Source organism: Canis lupus, chromosome 18, assembly GCF_011100685.1.
Source record: "Canis lupus familiaris isolate Mischka breed German Shepherd chromosome 18, alternate assembly UU_Cfam_GSD_1.0, whole genome shotgun sequence".
Taxonomy (NCBI): domain Eukaryota; kingdom Metazoa; phylum Chordata; class Mammalia; order Carnivora; family Canidae; genus Canis; species Canis lupus.
In genome coordinates, this window is record NC_049239.1 from 52,971,124 (window position 1) to 52,991,275 (window position 20,152).

At 52.1% G+C, this 20,152-nt stretch overlaps 1 protein-coding gene across 10 annotated transcripts in view; it reads left to right on the plus strand.

The window, feature by feature from the left end:
• The window catches only part of NRXN2 (neurexin 2), a 96,920-nt gene that overhangs the window by 25,068 nt on the left and 51,700 nt on the right, over positions 1 to 20,152 (plus strand). For 5 of the 10 annotated variants that reach the window (XM_038564087.1, XM_038564090.1, XM_038564093.1 and 2 more), the window contains 5 exons: positions 4,700 to 4,723; positions 13,289 to 13,450; positions 14,212 to 14,650; positions 18,317 to 18,703; positions 18,886 to 19,089. In XM_038564087.1, the coding sequence (XP_038420015.1) occupies positions 4,700 to 4,723; positions 13,289 to 13,450; positions 14,212 to 14,650; positions 18,317 to 18,703; positions 18,886 to 19,089 (1,216 nt within the window). Of the gene's footprint in view, positions 1 to 4,699; positions 4,745 to 13,288; positions 13,451 to 14,211; positions 14,651 to 18,316; positions 18,704 to 18,885; positions 19,090 to 20,152 lie in introns of all 10 variants that reach the window. The other 5 variants (XM_038564086.1, XM_038564089.1, XM_038564094.1 and 2 more) reach the window with 2 other exon arrangements.

Sequence of the window (20,152 nt, forward strand, 5' to 3'; positions counted from 1 at the left end):
GCTTCTCAGTGGGAGTAGGGATGCTGGCAACCTCATACTCTTTTCCCTCTACTCTTCCCCACTGCTGAGTGATGACCTAATGGGGGACCCTCCTCCCCTTGCTGTGAGGACTCTGTGGTGAATCGTGCTGTTCTTTCCCAAGCCTGTTGCTCCCTGTTGCAGTGGGGCTCCGACCTGTGTGCCTGTCCTCATTGCTCCTCATGCTCTGAGGAGTGCCATGCTCAGGGTGAGAGGGCTGCTCAGTGCAGTGCCTTGCTTCGTGTCACATCATTCTCTGACCCCATCAGAGGGCTGCCCTGGTTGTCACTATTGTCTGAGTAAACCTGAGTGCATCATGTATAGTTGTTATACTTGTCGGTGCAAAACACATGGCACCTACTGGGGGGACGGGGCAGGGGTAGGGGGAGTTGCTCTTGTGCTCCTTGCTGGTTTTCCCTCTGCAGGACCAGGGCTGTCACCCAGTACTGACTCTGGCACCCTGCTGCAAGCCCACATGTTGCTGGTCAACAAACATGTTGTACGTTCACGATGCTACAGAAGGGAAAAAGGACAGTCCCTCCCCACCTGGTTCTCCAGCTCTCAAGGAGACTGGATGAGTCTGTTAAAAGTGAGCAGAGCAAAGCTATTCAAGTGCCAAGTGAGCAGCAGGGACCTTAAAAGTTTAGGAATTTGAGAGGCACTGAGAGGAGGGTGAAGTCTGTGGCTAGGGGAGGCAGGAAAGCCACACACGGTGGGCAAGGTCTGGCCTCAACAACACTGAGTGTTGACAGTGACCCGGAGTGGCCTCTTTTGCGGCTCCAGAGTCCGGGGATCAGGCTGGTAACTGCTGGAAACCACTTCCCCCAGCGCCTTTGATGATGAGTCAGAGCAGAGCCTGGTCCTGGCAACCCCGAACACAGGCCTGCAGGCCAGAGAGGGTGTCTGCATAGAGTTGGATTGAGAGTGCTCTTTAGGAAGGGTTTCTGGAGGGATCCGCGTCCCCACATGCGAGGTACAGTCCTGTCTGGGTCACTGACAATCACCGAGAAGGTCAGCCTCGGGACTGCACTCTGGATGCAGTGTCCTCCCTCGAGGCCCAGCCTGTAGCCAAGTCCATTCCCGGCAGACCTTTTGAACCCCTGCCTGTTCTTCAGGGCTTCTCAGAACAAGTGACTGGGTCCTGTCATCCCTCGAGCTGTGCTTCTCGACCAAGGACAGTGTGTCCCCTCAGGAGACACTGCCGATGAGACAGCTGCGTCCTAGCCTTGTCATCATGTTCCTTCCGTGTGGTCAATATGTGTGTTCGTTCTCTCTACCGGGTGGTACGTTCCTTGACGGCTTAAAACCAGCTAACTAGTGAGCATGTGTAGTTGTTTCTGGAGCGGTTTTTCTAGTTCGTTTAGTCTCTTTCTTGAAGCTGGTTAGACACGAGGTTCTGGGTACGACGACCCAGCGGCTCTATTTCACACAAACAGCGAACTGCTTCTGATGCCTTGGGAGTACCTCCTCTTCCCTTACAAAGCTGGAGGAAAGCCTCTCCCTCCAGCCCTCTGGATTGTTCAGGACTCTGTCCCCCCTCCTTGTTTTTTACAGTGTTTCTCAGAAGACACTGGCATATCTCTTTTCTCTTACGAACCTTGCCTAAGTTTCATGAACGATCCTGTGAGGTGAGACATAGTCCCATTTTATCAATTAGCAAATCGAGACTCCGCACCTTCGAGAACTTGCCCCCAGTGATCCATTTAGGAGATGGTAGAACCAGAACTCTGTTTGACCTCAAAGCCGTGCCCATTTTTCTGCCTCCCAGGGAGAGCCTGGTGGTTGTCACTGGTGCAAAATGCAAAGACTGCTCTAATTTGTCATTTGTATGGTGGATCTGCCATTCCTGGATGTGCCCAAATCTTGAAACATCTGAGCATTTGGCGTATCTCTCTGAAAAACGGGCACCCCCCATCCCTGCATAGAGGGAGCACCTCTTTGTCCCGAGCTCCTCTTGCTCACGCTTCACAAAGGTTGCCTGCCTCCAGGTTTCTGTGATTTATGATTTGTGTGCAGAGTTCCTGTTTTGGCTGTCTTAAGGGTAAAGGGCCCTCTGTTTCTGTGGGTGGGGAAAAGCTTTACCCTGTGGGCTAGTGGGATTCCTCAGTATTCCCTATCCTGGCATCGGGAAGGCACGGCCTCCTGGGTACCCCTTTCACATGCTCCACTCTGGTTGATTTGGCCACCGTCGCCATGGCTTTTGGTTTCTGGGCCCTCCCCTGCCTCTCCTACTCCAACCTTGCTATTTCTCAGAGGAAGCCAGGATGTCTTGAATTAGTAGAAGGTCCAGACTTTGAATCACATCTCTTTCCTCTCAATTCTGTCTCTGAATTTGCCATTCTACTTGTTAGAAATGAAAGTTGTCCCAAGAAAGTTGAAAACTGCTTTTTTTTTCCCTTTCTTATTTTAGTCTCCACAACTAATTCTAGTTGTGGTAGTTGGATTTTTACCACCAACCCTGCCCCCTGCTCCCACCTTTTTCTTCTGCCTTGCTTGACTGGTCAGTGATACCGGACAACTCTTACTTTTTTGGGTGCAATTTAGCTGCCCTGAAACTAATTGTCCCTTGTCCTGACTGGTTGGCCTCTTCACTTGGTGACAGTCCTGCCAGCTGGCAGTATTAATCCGCATATCCTGGGTTAGCCCGTTGCACCAGTCACTGCACCTGACATTAGACTCTTTCTTGCCTTCCTGTTATGTGAACCGCCTCGGCATCACTAATAATTGATATTGGTTATTCGGCACTTTTTCTAGCTGCTAAATACCGAATTCTGTTATTTTTCATTATATGAGGCCCTTATTAATTGTCTTTCTGAATTAGTCTGTGCCCACTGGTTATAATAATGCTGTAATTAATGGATCTGTCCCTAGAATACTTCTTGAAATCACACTCTTGGATGTGCAATTTAGTGTTTAATGGACATCAAGCAATAGTGTCCCACCATCTCTGATATGCTCAGTGAAGCCACCTCGGTCCTTTTGATTTCTCTTCCACAAAGACAAGGGTTATGTGGGAAGTGATTGTTGCCTCTGCCTTTGGCCTTGAGAAGAGAAAATAAACAGAGCCACGTGGGGGTGGGGACTCTAGAGACTGGGATACAGAAGAGGCAGGTTTATAGCTTAGGGAGGTGTAAGGAGTTTTAGAGAAGGGTGGGCCTCTGTGTTCCTTTTTATGTTGTGGTGTGTGGGGGATATGGATTTCTGGTCCTGACTGTGGGGAGTGGAGGCTCAGGGGGGCTGTGGGTGTGCATGGAAGGAGGCAGGGCTGCTGGGGAAGCCTTACCAATTCCAGGGATTTGCAAGGGGTGGGGTGGTGGGGGTGGGGCACTTAACTCCAGTATGGATGGTTGTGCAGAGGAGTATAAGAGAATGAGGCTGTTTGAAGAACCTGGGGAACTTTTGCAGGGGGTGGGGGTGGGGGATGGACCCTGGAAAGTCAAATTAGGCAGGGAGGAGGGATCAGCTATGAGCGGGAGAGCGGGAGAGCGGGAGGAGAGGGAGGAGAGGGAGGCGGATTGGGGATTAGATATGCTGTGAAAGTTTGCCCTCTGCCAGCCCATGGAGGGCAAGGTTTCCTTTTCCCTGTTCTGGTGGCAACTCTATCTCTCTTCTTTTCTCAAGGAAGAGAAACAGTAAAGGAGGAGCTGCCCCCTCCCCTCCATGACTCCCTGGATCAATTTGCCTATCCTCCATCCCCAGGAAAAGCAGACCCCTAGATCCCTTCCTATACTCCTTGTGAAACCTTTTCACTTTGCCTCCAAATGAGATTGTCTCTCATTCTAGCCAGTCCTGTGATTCTCTAGGGGGCATTGGCCACTCTTCTCCCAGCCTGACAGCCAGCTGGCCCATCACCAACCAGTTAACCCATTAACTCGATATGGTCACTGATCAGCCAGTTGGCCAGTTCTCTAGAAAGCCATCTGGTTGACCAGTTAGCCAACAACCCATTGTCCATTACCCAAGTCAACAGCCCATCCCTTTCTCGCACCCCTTGTCCCTCCTCCCTCCTTTCCCTCAACTCCCTAACATTTCAGCTGAAAGGACTTACTAATACTGCATAATTGGGTCTGCTTCTTAACCCCCTGCCTTCCCTCTCTCACCCTCTGTTGGAAAACCCCGTTGCCGACTCTGTGTGTGTTACTAACACGCTTATAACCCCCGGGGGACCAAGGGATGGGCAGGGACAGGTGGGGTGAGGTATGAGTGAAAAACCGAACTAACCTTTCTGTCTCATTGCGGAATGTCAGCCATCTTTAAGTCTTTGCTTTCCTGGTCCAGTTCTTTTGTTATTTTCTTCTCTACTAACCAAGGTCTTTAACTGTTCCCCTTCTCTGCAGCCGGCTCTTCCGGGAGGTGGGTGGACTGGGGAGCAGAGGAATCCAGAGGAGGGGTTTTGGAGGGGGGATTGGGAGAAGGGATTTAATTTTTGTGTGTGTTTTATTTCTCCCTCCCATTATAATTTAATTTTCTTTGAACAAAATACTTCAGTGGAGCCTAAGGTGGGAGGGTCTGAACAACCAGCCAAATATATATGGATATATATTTTTCCTCCTTCCTTGAGTTTCACAGTTGGTCATTTTATTTTTCTTTTCTTTTCGTTCTGTTCTTTCGTTGTTGTCTTTGTTGTTGTTGTTGTTGTTTTTTTTGACCCCCCCACCCCTCCCCCATATCTCCGGTGAAGCACGCAGGGATTGGACACGCTATGGTAAACAAACTGCATTATCTGGTAGATATCACTCTAATTGTCTTACCGTTTGGTTTGCCGTGGGTTTTTTTAACTGTTCGATTCTCCCTCTTTTGTTTCCTTTCCCCGTTTGGTTTTGGTTGTTTTGCTCTTCTGATTGTTTTTGGCGTCCTGGACAATCTTTAGATTTTTGCTTCTCTCTCTTTGAGTTTTCCTCTTTCCCTTTGCTTTCTTTTTTTGGTCCAAACTCAAATCCAAAAGACAAATGGAAATCAAGGAATTTGGCCTGTCCCTGCCCTAACCCTGACTCCTGAATTCAGATTCTTGGCCAGAGAGACCTGGGGGCAGGCCCCATGTTCATCGGCTCTGGTTAGACCAGCCCCGATGCCAGGCTGCTTATTTCTTTCTATTGCTTTATTTTGTTTCTCCCGCCCCCTCCCCCCTGCTCCCTTGTTTTTTTCTCTTTGATTTAGTTTCTTTCTTGGTCTCCTGAAAATCCATGGAAAACACCATCCCATGACATGCTATGCTCTGCTCACTGTCAGCTCCCGGACAGGGCCCTCGAGTTGGGAGTGGGGGCTGGGGGCTGGGGGCGGGCCTCCAGTGGCAGCCAGCTGGGCAGGTTCCCCGGGGTGGGGGATGGCCCTGGGAGATGCCGAGTGGCCTGGGACCAGTCCAGAGCTCCTGCAGAGCAGCAGTTCATACGAGTTTGGGGGGCCTGTCCCAGGCTGGCTACCACGGAAGAGGTGACATCCCCTCCCTCACTCCTCAGCCTTGAGGGTTTGTGGTTCTATCTCCCCCCCTACATTTGCATGGCATGAATGGTCTTCTCCCCCCAGGAGGGATAGTGGCCAGTTTCCCCCACCGCGCTGCTGTTCTGACTAACACTGTGTTTCACACTGTCTTCCTCCCCTCCCATCTCCCCTGACCTCCGTCCCCTGCTTGTCCTGCATGGCCTCTGATGGGGTCGTTACCTTCCCAGGTGAGGGGATGAGAGGAGGAGTGCAGCAGGGCTGAGGTTGGGCTAGTTGTTGCCAAACTCCTCTGCTCGGGTTGGGCTCAGTTCCGGTGAGTGTCAGTGTGGGTGTCTGTGTAAACGCAGCTGGTGTGTGTTGGTGTGTGGGTGCGACTGTGTGTAAATGTTGGTGTGACATTTAGGGGGTGTTAGTGGGAGACTGTGCTGTGTGTCTGTGGGCTTCCACTGGTGACTCCACACACGTGTAAATGCTGGTGTGAACGGCGGGCTACGGGCTGGAATGGAGGCAGGCAGTGGGCGCTGGCCCTTATGTCCGGGGACACGATGGGCAGGAGCAGAGCAGGAGCAGAGTAGGAGCTGGGGCTGGCCCCTTGCTCCCCGCCTCGCCTGGGGGTGGGGGGGTGGGGTGTGCCTGCTGCAGGCTGTGCTGTGTGACATCCCCTGGGATTCCCTCGGGCCTGCCCATCCCGGCTCTGCAGCAGCAGGCAGTTAGTCATCGCCTATTAATAATGCAGAGTGATTGAGCACCAGGCTGGGGACCCTGCAGATGGACGTGTCTGTTCCCATGGGGCCCACGCTACTTGGGGCAGCTGCCTGGCCTGCCCAGCCTCCCCGATCTGTGAGGCTGCCTGGCTGGCTGGTGACAAGGGAAGCTTGCTAGCTGGGGCTCCCAGTCTGAGTGGCTCCGCCACCTCCCTAGGAGGCTCGACCTCTGACCTCTGAGGCTACGTCTGACCTGTCCTGATGCTTCCGCAGGCTGTGTTTCCCTGTACCCACAGACACGTGGTGACTCTGTGCTCTGCCCTGTCCCTAAGGCAGTGCCCACAGCCATAGCCATCTCAGTGCTCCCCAATCCAAAACCTCATCTGCTCATTCCCAATCATCCTGGTGTTCCTGTACAACGGTGCAGTGTCCCAGCGCCATCCCTTCCACGGGCTCTGCTCTCCGGCTGCTGCTTCTAGAAGTTAGCTGCTGTCCACCCCCTTAGGCCAGGCCAGAGGCTGAGCATTTGGACAGCGTTTCTATACAGAGTTTCACTGAACAGCCAACCTGTGGCTTTGGGGACAAAAAGGAGGCAAAATAAACTCCTGTGGCACACCCCAAACACCTGGGGAATTCCCTCCGAGAATTAGGACTCTGTAGACTTTCCTTCTGGTCTTGATTCAGTTAAAAATTGACCACATGGACTTGGGCCAAAGGTCTGTTTCCTCATCTTCTGAATAGCTGATAATATACCTGCATTGCCTATTTCATGGGGTCAATGTGAAGATCAAGTAGGGCAATGGAAGTGAAAGCATCTGTGCTCTGTAAAGGAAATTATAATTTTATTAATCTTTATAACATGTTAACTGATTATCTGTCTCAGTGTTTCCAGGGTGAGGATGTTTTTGTAAAGAAGTGATTCCTTCCCATAGCAAGCCCTAGAGAATACAGTGTCTCTGGACCCACTGGAGATCCTGTTCCCATCCCTTCTTAGGAATCAGTCTCGGGATGCCTGGGTGGCTCAGCGGTTGAGCATCTGTCTTGGGCCCAGGGCATGATCCCGGAGTCCTGGGATAGGGTTCCACATCGGGCTCCCTGCATGGAGCCTGCTTTTCTAAGTCTTTGCCTCTCTCTCTGTGTCTCTCATGAATAAATAAATAAAATCTTAAAAAAAAAAAAAAAAGGGAATCAGTCTCAAAAATAATAGCACAAAACCCCAGAATGTCTCAGGAATTGGCCTGGGGAGGAGGGCAAAAGATGGAGGAATGCAGTTACATTGGTTAAGAGGCAAACAGCGATGTCTGGTTTCAGCCTTGGCAAGGAAAGTTCCTACTAAATTCTAAGTTTTTAAAGTCCACAGTGTGAACATCGTGGCTTGATGACCAGGGTTGATTGCCTCCCAATGGCCTGAGTCACCTCATAAACTCTTGAAAATTTGTCCCCGGGAATCAGCACTTTCGGGTGAGGACTGGAGTCAGAGCATGGGGCCCCAAAAGAGATGGGGTTCACCCTGTTCTTACTCCCACGCATTCCTCAGCCCCAGTTCCAGGTGATTTTAAATTTATTTTTACTAACTCATTTTTATATGGTCTCTTTTCTTGTTATTTGAGTGCTTCTCCTTGGTGGAGAGGGTGGATACAGACCAAAGAGGCCAATCCTTTGAGAGGTTTGGGTCAAGTTGTGTCAGGACGATGGAAGTTTTCTTATAAAAATAATAATTTTTTTGCTCACACACTGGGGTCTTTGATTCTCCTAAATAGCTCTCACATCCTGAATATAATTTATTTTTTTTATTTTAAAAAATATTTTATTTATTTATTTGACACAGACAGAGAGAGCACAGAGAGGAGAGGCAGGCAGAGGGAGAGGGAGAAACAGGCTCCCTGTGACGTGAGTCCTGATGTAGGACTGGATCCCAGGACCCTGAGATCATGACTTGAGCCGCAGGTAGATGCTTAACCGACTGAGCCCCCCAGGTGCCCTGAATATTTTTTTTTTTTAAGATTTATTTATTTATTTATTTATGATAGACATAGAGAGAGAGAGGCAGAGACACAGGAGGAGGGAGAAGCAGGCTCCATGCTGGGAGCCTGATGCGGGACTCGATCCCGGGACTCCAGGATCGCGCCCTGGGCCAAAGGCAGGCGCTAAACCTCTGAGCCACCCATTTATCCCCTAGGTGCCCTGAATATAATATAAACTTGACAAATGCCTAGATTGAGGTATCAGGCAGAGACTGTTGTCAGTTAGCTTATGGGGAGACTGAGGCCTAGAGACAACCAGGGGCCACATCGCAATTATGGAGGGCCCAATGCCTTTACTTCTGCTATCTCATTTGATCCACATCATCAGCCTGGGAGAAGCACGAGGGATAGAGATGTCACACCCCTTTTATAGATGAACAGCAAATATGGTTCTGAAAAATGGGAAAGGCGAAAGTGGTTTCTTTCTTTCTTTCTTTCTTTCTTTCTTTCTTTCTTTTTTTTTTTTTTAAGATTTATTTACTTATTTATTTGAGAGAGAGAGCACATAGAGGGAGAGGCAAAGCAGGCGGCTGGCTGGGCAGAGAGCCAGATGTGGGGCTCCAACCTAGGACCCTAAGATCATGACCTGAGCCGAAGGCAGATGCTTAACTGACTGAGCCACCCAGGTGACCCTGGACCTGAAGGTTTCTGGCCTGAATTCTTTCCCCTCTAGCCCTAAATTTTATCAAATCCAGACATCAGGAGTTGCTGTAGGACTAAAACTGCTGGCCAGGTCATTTTCCTGTGAGTCTTTTCAACCTAATTCTTTCTCTAGCTTCTTCCTACCCCAAACAGATGGCCAAACTTGAGCACATAGGAGGCCTGACCCTCAGCCGTCATTCTCCTGTCTTCATGCCCTACTCCCACCCACTTAATCCCAAAGGGAGGCCTTCCTTCCTAAACTAATTCTTTTTTCTTTTTTTTAAAAAAAATATTTTATTTATTCATGAGAGACACACAGAGAGAGGCAGAGGCACAGGCAGAGGGAGAAGCAGGCTCCCCTCGGGGAACCTGATGCGGGACTTGATCCCAGGATCCTGGGGTCATGACCTGAGCTGAAAGCAGATGCTCAACCACTGAGCCACCCAGGTGCCCCTAAACTAGTTGTTCTTAATCACCTTTGGCTCCTGGATCCCTCTGAGAATTCGATGACAGCAATGGACTAACGAGAGAATTTTGCATACCTAGGACAGCCTTCAAAATCCCAGAAACCCATCTAGCCCATCCACAAGTCAAAAACATCTGCCCTCGATCTTATTCTCCTCTGAATAAGTTCCCCTCTTAGGGAGGTCAGTGACCCTGTGATCCTAGCAGACAACTAACTGGGAAAGGCTCCGCATGATGCCAGAGGGGCTCTCCTTCCTCAGCCTTTCTTCCTGGGTCAGGCCCGGCATGGAGTATGCCTGTGGGGATAGTTGTGACCAGGACCCGTTTCACATCCCACCAGCCTGCCTTAGAGGAGACAGGCAGAGCAGAGCAGGAGAGAGGTGGGCCCATCAGCGAGGGTTGAGGTCCCGCCCAGATCGGAGACTGCCCCTTGCAGCCACCTCCAGCCACCCTCTATGCTCCTGGGGCATAGAGGGAGGCTGGATTCCTGTGTCTTCCGTGCCTTACTCCTCCTTCTCTGACTGCGAACGGCTGTTCCAGGGCAGAGCCGTGCCTCATTCCCGTTGGCTACTCAGTCCTTACGCAGGGCCCTGCCTGTCTGGGTTGATGGATTGATGTGGGTTGGGTGGCGAATGTCTTCTGTGTCTCGAGTCCTAGCTGTGGTGCTTATGACCGAAAGGAGGATGCTTGGAAACGAGCGGGTGGGGACTTCCTCCCACTGCCTTGAGCAGGATGTGGTGTGCGAGCAGGTGTGTCTGGGTCAGTGATCAGTAGTGAATGGGTAGTGGGAATGAGTGTCTGAGTCACCTCTGCTGAGGAAGATGAGAGCCTCATGTCCCTTCCCTTTCTTTCTCAACCCATACATGTCTCTGTCCTAGTGGTGGCTCCTCTCTCCTCCTCCGTTGGAAGGAAGCTTCTCCTTCCTGCACCTACAGCTCCCTCGCCTCCATCTCTGCTCTTCCCCATCTTCCCTGGCCCCGCACGCCTCCTTACCTGTGGCTGCCTCTTTCTCTCCTCCCCTGCTGGGCCTGGCTCCCAACCTTGGCCCTCTAACCTGCATGTGTCCCACCTGCAGAGGCTGTTCTGTCGCACGGCCCCCCCCTGCCCTCCTCCCCCGCCGGCCCCACCCCTTCCAGAAGCTGCACAGGGAGGGGGGTTGGGGGGCAGGGGCATCACGAACCCCTGGGGTGGAGGGGGACGGGGGAAATACTCCCCTGTTTCCTGCTTTTACTAACGAACCCGCCATTTTTGTGTCTGGACTTTGATTTGTCGGAGGGAACAGTTGGGTTTTACTAATCTCCGTCATCTCCCTCCTTGCCTTCCCCAGAGACTGTCCTCCATTTCCCCTACTCTCAGCTTCCTTTCTACCCAGTGCCCATCTCCCCGTTTCTCCCTCTACTTCCTCCAGCCCCAGGCTGGGCCCCCACTTCCTCCTATGTTACCCTGTCTCCTGCTACCCTCTCCCCCAGCCCCCAGGCCAGGGCTGCTCTAAAACACAGCTGCGAATTTGGGAGGCAGATACGAGAGTGAGTAAGGCAGCCCTTTCCCAAAAGGGGCACCACATGGCAGTGACTTGCATAAAGCTGTAGTGGGCGAGGTCAGACTCGTGCCAGCCTGAAGGGGAATTGAGGAGGGCACTCCCGGCAGGTTAGGTCCTTCTAGCTGTAGAATGGCCAGGGCAGATGGGCTCGCTGCATGGACTGGGCCAAGGAGAACCACAGGGTGAGGGAGATGCCAGTACCTTGTGCCCCAGCTGGGGCTGAGGAGGGAGGATGCAGCTGGGTGGCTCAGGGGAGGCTGGAAGGCCAAGCTCACTGAGGGAGGACAGGAAAGCTTCTTCCTGGGGATGTTTGGGGCCAGTGTTTCTCTGCGTCGTGAGGTGACTTGATGTTCACCTTTGATGACCATGATGTGCCCCTGGATTGTGCTGGGATTAATGTGGTTATGGGGACATGTCAGGCTGGGAGCTGACCCTTTAGAGGCTGACCATCTAGCTGAGGTGACCAGACACGGGCTTAGGAACTAATTAGTGGCCCACTTCCTGGTCTTGAGGTGGCATCAAGAGTGGAGGTACAAGGTGGGATAGAGCTGAATTTGCCCCAGGGAGCCCCCTTCACCTACCACCCCTCCCCCTGCCTTATCCCACCCCTTCCTCCCAGTCCTTTACTTCCCTTTCCCTGGCCCCCTTCTGCCCATTCTAATCTTGTTTGCATGTTTTTGTGACTAATACTTTGATCCTTCCCTTTTCCACCCAGATCCCTACTTCCCAGACTCAGGTGGGTGGAGGGAAGAAGAAATAAACAATAATGACAACAGCCCTCCCCTTCAAATAAGACTCAAAAGCTTTCAAACTGACCCCTCCCACACAGACTTTCTGTCTTTGAACCTGGTCCCCCCAGCACAAGGTTTGATGGTTCCCAGGAGGGGGACCCCTTCAGCCCTCATTCTGCTCAGTTGTACCCCCAATCTCAGTGAGGGGGATTCGAGGGCCCTGTGGGGGAAGTTCCACTTGCCTCATTTTGCCCATGTTCTTTAGGAGTTCCTAACATCCTCCTCCCTACCCCCATAACAATGGAACCCTGGAGACCAGTCTCAGGTCCTGGCTTGTGGCTTGTCATATGGACTGGTATGGGTGGGTCATCACAGGATGTGACTGGAAGGCCCAAATCTCCACACGTTGCCTGAAAAGAGGGTCCTAAAGCGTGTTTGGGGATTGGAAGTGGGGGTGAGCTGTGGTCTGTGGGTGCACAGTGTTGGGTTCACTGTGAGCCAACTTCCTGATGGCCCCTGTAGGAGCCTGCCCACTTTTCCTGGGTGACCATCTTAAGCCACAGCTTTCTTAGAGTGGGGCGCTCACAGTCCTGAAGCCCTTGGTTCTTCCTCCACAACCTTGCTGGGTCTGGAGCCCTTGCGGGCTGCTCCTATGGCTAAACTTTTCTGGGGTCAAGTGGGCATTTGTCTGGGGAGGGGGTAGATAAAATTTCCCTGCATTTGTCACTCCTCTCCAGGGTCACTTCTGCCTTCCCCAGGCCACTGTTGAGCCCTTGTCATCTCCTTGGAACACTGGGTGCTCTTCTATCCTTACCCACGTTGCTTTCTTACCTGACTTTTCAGCCCAGGGTTAAGGTATCCTGAGGTTAGCCCTGTCCCCCTGTTCCCTAACCTGGACCTGAGTAATGAAGGTGGTGTTAGTAGGGAAGACAATGATGAAAAGAGGGCAGGCTGGTGAATAGGTAGAGGGCTGCCCTCTCCTTGGGAGGCAAGAAAGCCACCGGCATATAGAGGGACTTGGGAAATAAACAGACCCTGGAAGAAGGCAGAGACCAGTGGGAGCCCTAGATGTTAGGGTGGTGGTGGTGGGAATCAACCCCAAGGGCATTATGTGTCCTTGAGGTAGTTCTAAGTGCTGCCAGTAGTATCTGAGCTCCTATTCTGCATGCCCTTGCTATCTCCCACTTCCCTGCTGGGCTAAAACTGGAGGGACTCCTCAGTGCCCCAAAGAGACAGCTGTAGGTGAGGCAAAGCCACTAAGATCCAAGGAGAATTGGGTTCTCTACCTCCTTTATGAGAGATGCTCTGAAATCACATGAAGATCCAGAGAGCACCTCAAGAGGAGGCAAGTGAAGATGCCATTTGCATCTCCCCATAATGGGGCCTTGTCCTGAGTTCCCCACTCCTCTGTGGAGCCATTTCCAGAAACTACTTGGTGATCTTCACGGTGAGCATTCCAAGTACCCTTCAGGCCTCTGCTTGCTGAGATGGGGGCTGTGGGGTAGGCCTTAGCCCACCCTGAAACCATCAAATCTTGTGCTACCTCCTTTCCTGCCTTCCTTCTTTCCCCCCACTGTTCCTCTTCCAAGACAAGCAGACATAAAAATGGAGGGTCCCCCTCCCCTGCAGCCCCCTGGCCCCTCCCTTGCCCAGCCAGTGGCTTTTCCCAGGGAGTTGATGCCAGTTGTCTCCTTGTTTCTCCCCCTCCCTCCCTGGGCTGGGCAGGTGACCATCTCGGTGGACGGGATCCTGACCACCACAGGCTACACGCAGGAGGATTATACCATGCTGGGCTCTGATGACTTCTTCTACATTGGGGGCAGTCCCAACACGGCTGACCTGCCTGGCTCGCCTGTCAGCAACAACTTTATGGGCTGCCTCAAGGACGTGAGTAGGGCTAGGAAGGGTCTGGGGTCAGCCAGGAAACCCTTTGGTCCCTATCTTCAGTGGGATTTAGTCTGACGTGGCTAGCTGCCTGGCTCCTCTGATCCTTCCAAGGTGGTGGGTGACCTTTCCTCTTCAAAACCTAATGCCCCTGACTCCATCAAGAGGCTTCTTCTCTCTCATTCCCTTGAACCACTGAAGGCCCCCTCCTCTCAGAGGACCCTTGAAGGCAGCAGTAGCACAGAGGAAAGAATATTGAATGTGAAGACCAAAGACCTGTGTTTGTCCTGGCTCTTCCACTCACTAGCTCTGTGACCTTGGCCAAGTCCGTTGACTTGTATAATTCTTAGTGTTTGTATCTGAAAAATGAGTAGTCAGTACCTACTTTTTCAAGGTGGGTGTGAGAAGCAGATGAGAGTGTAAATAAAAATACTGTCAGTTGGAAGATGTCAAGGAGATGTTAGCAGTGACTGTCTTGCCATTATTATGCAACTGCAATTCAGCAGGCACTGAGGCTGCCCTGCTAGGCTGGGCCAGAGTCCAGAGCACAGACCATAGTGGGACAAGGGAGTTCTAGGACAGAAGTCCAAGGCAGTGATCCCATGGCATTGAGGAGGGGACTCCCTCCACTCCCATGGTAGGGTCCCATGGTGGTTGCTGCTGCTGGGCAGGAGTGGCTGGAAGCTGAGCAGCTTTTGCTTCTTCATCCCTGACCCTACCCGCCCCCCCCCCCCCCCCCCCCCCCCCCCCGCCCCCCGCTGCAGGTGGTCTATAAGAATAATGACTTCAAGCTGGAGCTATCCCGCCTGGCAAAGGAAGGGGACCCCAAGATGAAGCTGCAGGGGGACTTGTCATTCCGCTGTGAGGATGTGGCTGCCCTGGACCCTGTGACCTTTGAGAGTCCTGAGGCTTTCGTGGCACTGCCCCGATGGAGTGCCAAACGCACTGGCTCCATCTCCCTAGACTTCCGTACCACTGAGCCCAACGGACTGCTACTCTTCAGCCAGGGCCGGCGGGCTGGGGCCGGGGCCGGCAGCCACAGCTCTGCCCAGCGGGCCGACTACTTTGCCATGGAGCTGTTGGACGGCTACCTCTACCTCTTGCTGGACATGGGCTCTGGGGGCATCAAGCTGCGGGCATCTAGCCGCAAGGTCAATGACGGCGAGTGGTGCCACGTGGACTTCCAAAGGGACGGGCGCAAAGGTCAGGAGGCCTGGAGGGTGGGGGACCCTTTCACCCTCCCCCTGCGGGACTTCCTTTCCAGGCTCTCCCACACTGTTCTTCCCCTCCTTGCCCTGTCAGTCCCTTCCTTGTTCCTCCTGCCATGGTACATTGACTGGTAGGGGGTAGGGCTTGGAGTCAGCAGAGTGGGGTTCACACCTACTGTGTGTGTGACTTTAGGCCCTTACTCAGCCCCTTGAAGCCCCAGTTTCATTATCTAAAAACGTCCTTAAGAAGAGAAAATGACTGAATACCCGTAAAAGCGTTAGCATGGTGCCTACCACAGAGTAGATAGCCCATTGTCCTTTACACAAAAATACAAAAAACCTCTCCAACCATGCCTCCCTTCTAGCTAGGTCCATGCAGCTTTCATTTATGAATTCACTCAACAAATGCTTGTGGAGTACCTACTGTGTGCCAGGTGCTGTTCCAGGTGCTGTGACGGGATGAGGGCGGCTGAAACAGTCTTGGCTGTCTCCGAGCTCATGCTCAGGTGGGGGAGGACACAGATGCTAAACGACCTGACACTCCCACCTGGTGATGTTTCTAGCACAATAAAGCAGCAGGGAAGAGAGTGCTCAGGCCAAGCAGGTGCTATTTCTTAAAACTTCTGTTGCTTCCAGCCTCCCTTTCCTCTACTCTTCCTTTTTGGTCTTTTCTCCCATCCTCTTGTTTCCTGCCCAATTCTCTCTTCACTCTACTCCACCGCGTTGACCAGGAGAGAATGAATTGATGTAAAGGAGAACTGACATATTATCCAATGTGAGCATTTATCAACAACAGCTAAATTGTTATGTTCCCCCAGGTGTCACTGCACCAGACTCGAGACTGGGCGGAGGGGCCGTTTCCCCCCCTCACACACGGGGAGGAGGGGCATGCTCTGGCTACCGGAAACATCAGCCTCTCAGGGCAGGCTGTTTCTTCCTTTCTCTTCCCCAGGGAAATGTCGCCTCCCCCAGACTTTATAGTACATGGGTTCATCCCCTGGTTTTGTCTCATGATGGCACCTGGGGGTCTTCACAGAGCAATTGCTGCCTCTCAGGGTTTCCCCATAGGTGACCAGTGACTTTCTAGATTGGAAGTTTGCCTAGGCCTTGCAGAAAACCCCGGGGCCTTCTGTTCCTCTCTCCCTTCATTAAGTGGTCTTCTTAGCCTCCCACAGATCTCTAGAGCCCCCACGCCAGGTCTGGCTGGTCCTTGGGTCACTGTTTGACCAGCTCTGGCCATTTCTGATATCCCACGTTCACATATACATCTAAGCCCAGCCTTGGGGCAGGCATCCCAACAAAGCGCTCCTTGACTTTTTCCATGTGTTTCTTTTTTAATTGTGTTAAATGACACTTAACATTACCTTTTTAACTACTTTTTAAAGTGCACAGTTTGGTGGCCTTAAGGACCTTCCCACTGATATAACCATTACCACCATTCACCTCCAGAACATTTTCATCTTCCCAAACTGAAACTCTGTCCCTATGAAACACTAACTCCCTGTTCTCCCTCCCCAATCCCTTGGCCTCCACAATCCTACTTCCTGTTTCTATGAATTGACTTGACTACTCTAGGGACCTCCTGTAAATGGAATCATATAATAATTTTCCTTTTGTGTCTGGCTCATTTCACTCAGTGTGTTTTCAGTTTCATCTATGTTGTAACATGTGTCAGCATTTCCTTCCTTTTTGTGGCTGAATAATATTCCATCCTATGTATATACCACCACACTGTTTGTCTATTTATCTGTCAATGGATACTTGGGTTGTTCCATTTCCATGTTGTAGAGCAAGGATCTTGGACCAAGACCTGTATTTGCTTTATTTTCCTCTTATTGACTCTCCATTATACATTCTTTTGCCATCTCTTTCTTTCCCTCCATCTTCCTTCTCCTACATTTGGTTCATTTATTGAGAGTCCAGCTGGGCAGTGTCCATGTCCTGGAGGCCCCCCAGCAGGTGGGTAGAGTAGACAATCTGAGGAATCTGCTACAAATAGAAATGTGGGTGAGACCCGAGGTCCATATCTGGCAGCCTGGTGGGGGAATGGGTTTTAGCAGCAAGACCCTGGAGCGTCTGACACCTTGTTGGGGGAGAACAAGCTAGGGCCATGTTATTAAAATAGGAGACAGGGGAGTGACTTCTCCAGTTCAGGAGAGATTTTGAGCAGAGGAGAATATGCTCCAGATGAGGATCCCCATCCAGGGAGGAGGCCCCAATTCTGCTTCCTTAGTTTGACACCACATGCTCATGCTTTAGTCTCCCATTGCACCCCCTACACTGTCCAGGATCTCTGGCCAGTGAGGCCTAATGGAGACCAAACCCTTATTACCTCTCTTTAACCCCATGGAGATGGGCAGACTTTTTTTTTTTTTTAGAATTCTTTTTGAGAAAGGAGAGGGGAAGGAAAAGTAAAAAAATATAAACAGGGCAGCTCCAGTGGCGCAGCGGTTTAGCGCCGCCTGCAGCCCCGGGTGAGATCCTGGAGACCTGGGATCAAGTCCCACATCGGGCTCCTTGCATGGAGCCTGCTTCTCCCTCTGCCTGTGTCTCTGCTTCTCTCTCTCTCTCTCTTTCTCTGTGTCTCTCATGAATAAATAAATAAATCTTTAAAAAATATAAACAATAGTTTCATTATATAAGCTTCTGCTTTTTAAAGATCTCAGTAAAGGGTTTTTTTTTTTTTTTTTAAGATTTCATTTATTTATTTGAGAGAAAGAGTGAGTGAGAGAGAGCATATGATCAAGGGCAGAAAGAGGAGAGGGAAAAGAGGGAAAAGCAGATTCCACTACTGAGCAGGGAGCCCCAAGCAGTGTTCCATCCCAAGGCCCTGGGGTCATGACCTGAGCCGAAGGCAGATGCCCAACTGCTGAGCCACCCAGGCACCCCTCAGTAAAGATTTTGAAGCTCCCACTTGATCCCAAATCTTTTTCTTCAGGATAACCAGCCTTTCCTTCCAGAGAATTCTGACAACACAGAAGCTGTGTTCCTAGCCTCCCCTCTCCTGGCTGTCATCCTGTGTCAGGCTTCAGGAGTGGATCTGCCTGCCAGGCAGAGGGTTGGATAATGCAGGCTCTGCATGGCACTTTGGCTCTGCTTCTTACCCTCTGGTGCTTCTTTGGGCAGGTTCCCCAATCTCCCTAAGCGTCACCTGCCCCTTCGAAATGGGATCATAATGGACCACTTTCATAGGGTTACCTTGAGACTCGGATGTGAGTGAAGTGCTAAGTGCCTGACATACAGTCATAAAAGTTCAATAAATGTTAGTAGGAGGAAAACACTTTGGATTCAAACCTTTTAGCTTCCTTAGGGTTCCATGCCTCTGGTTTCTGGCCTAAGGGACTAGCTGGGGGAATGACCTATGAGTGATCCAGCCCTTTTGGGGCATGTCTGCCTGCGGTTGGCATCCTCTGAAGACTCATGTAGGTGCAGGGAGAGGAGTCTGGACAGAGGCCCACTGCCCACGGCAGCTGGCTGGAGAGGGCTCACCTGAGTTCCTGAACTTGGAATATTTGTCAGGTCATATCCACGGCAGCAAATAAGGCTGACCCTCTGGCCCAGGGCTACGGGTGTGGGGTGGGAGGCCAGGGATCTCTTTCTGGCGCATGTTGACTCTCTATCCTGCCTTCGTCACTGAGGCACACTCTCCGTTGATCCCTAGGCTCCATCTCGGTGAACAGCCGCAGCACACCGTTCTTGGCCACGGGGGAAAGTGAGATTCTGGACCTGGAGAGTGAGCTGTACCTAGGCGGTCTCCCTGAAGGGGGGCGGGTGGACCTGCCTCTGCCCCCAGAGGTGTGGACAGCGGCGCTCCGGGCTGGCTACGTGGGCTGTGTGCGAGACCTCTTCATAGATGGGCGCAGCCGAGACCTTCGGGGCCTGGCCGAGGCTCAGGGGGCAGTGGGCATCACCCCCTTCTGCTCCCGGGAGACACTGAAGCAGTGTGCCTCTGCCCCCTGTCGCAATGGGGGCATCTGTCGAGAGGGCTGGAACCGCTTCGTCTGTGACTGCGTCGGGACCGGCTTTCTGGGGCGGGTCTGCGAGAGAGGTGAGGCTGGTTTTCACTCCACATGTCCCCACTGCCCGTCCCTGTGCCTCTTCCTCAGGGTGCCCCTCCCTCACGGGCCAGCCCTGGGTCTGCCATCCTTGTAACGATCCTCTCGGTCTTCTCTTTCCCTCCACTGGCCTTCACCTGTACCCCGATTCCCTCTTCCCCCACTTCTGGGGCAGAGGCCACGGTCCTGAGCTATGATGGCTCCATGTATATGAAGATCATGCTGCCCAATGCCATGCACACGGAGGCGGAGGATGTGTCTCTGCGCTTCATGTCCCAGCGGGCCTATGGGCTAATGATGGCCACCACCTCCAGGGAGTCAGCCGACACCCTGCGCCTCGAGCTGGACGGGGGCCAGATGAAGCTCACTGTCAACCTCGGTAACCACCCCACCTTGTGTTCTGGTCCCTTCTCTGTCCCTGCCTCTCACCACACCCCCTCTGTCTGGAGAAGCTGGTGGTAGCACCACTGAGAGTGGGTAAGGGAGGTGCCAATTTGGGTCAGAGCCCCTGAGAGCTTCATCCCCAGCAAGGATGCACAGTGTAGGGGATTTGGCAACACTATGTATGGGGGTACCCTGAGTATGGCCATACCATCTCCCCAAGTGCGCTTGGTATGACAACCGCTCTCCCAGGGCACTCATTTGGGTTTGGTGGTGTCTGTCCTGCATACACGTGTAACAATATAGCTTATTCTTGGTTGTCGGCTCATCCACTTACTCTTTTGCGGGTTCATTCATTTGGGAAGGACCTGCAGATGCCTAGTGGTGTTAAGCCTGAGCGCAGGTCAGCTTGTCTGGAGATGAAGAGGACCTGGCCCTGTACGTAGCCACTCTCATCTGCTCTGCGTTTAAAGAGCTGTGTGTTTGTGTGCATAGGTACACAGGTGACCCTGGACATCTCAGGACATATCTTTCTTGTCTGCTTTCACGTTTGAGTCCCATAGCTGCCCTGTGAAGCCACAGGATCACCTGCTGGGCTTGGCTTTACCTGTTTTATAGATTGTGAAATTCACTTACTGATTTACCCAACATCATAAAGCCAGCAATAGCTCGGAAGGAGCCCAGACTCAAACCCAGGTCCTTTGCCCTAAAGTACAATGTTTTCCCATTGCCTTTAACAGACTAGGGGATAGAGGGCAACAAGAATCCTCACTGTCAGACAGTTTGCCGTCTCTGCTCCTGCCTAGAGCAGGCTGAGGCCCCACTTCACCAGGCAGTCCCCAGGGTTTCTGTATGGGCAGGGCCATCAGGCCTGCTGGGGCAGAAAGGAAACAGCAGGTGCACTCACTTGGCTCATGTCTATGGGACACATTGTAGATGCCAGCGTATTCTGCACCTGGGTTACAACAGTGACGACGAGGATCCTGTCTTGGTGAGGCTTTTGGTCAGGGGAACGCTGGAAATTAGAGGTCCTGAGCCATCCAGGCTGGGCTCACAACTGT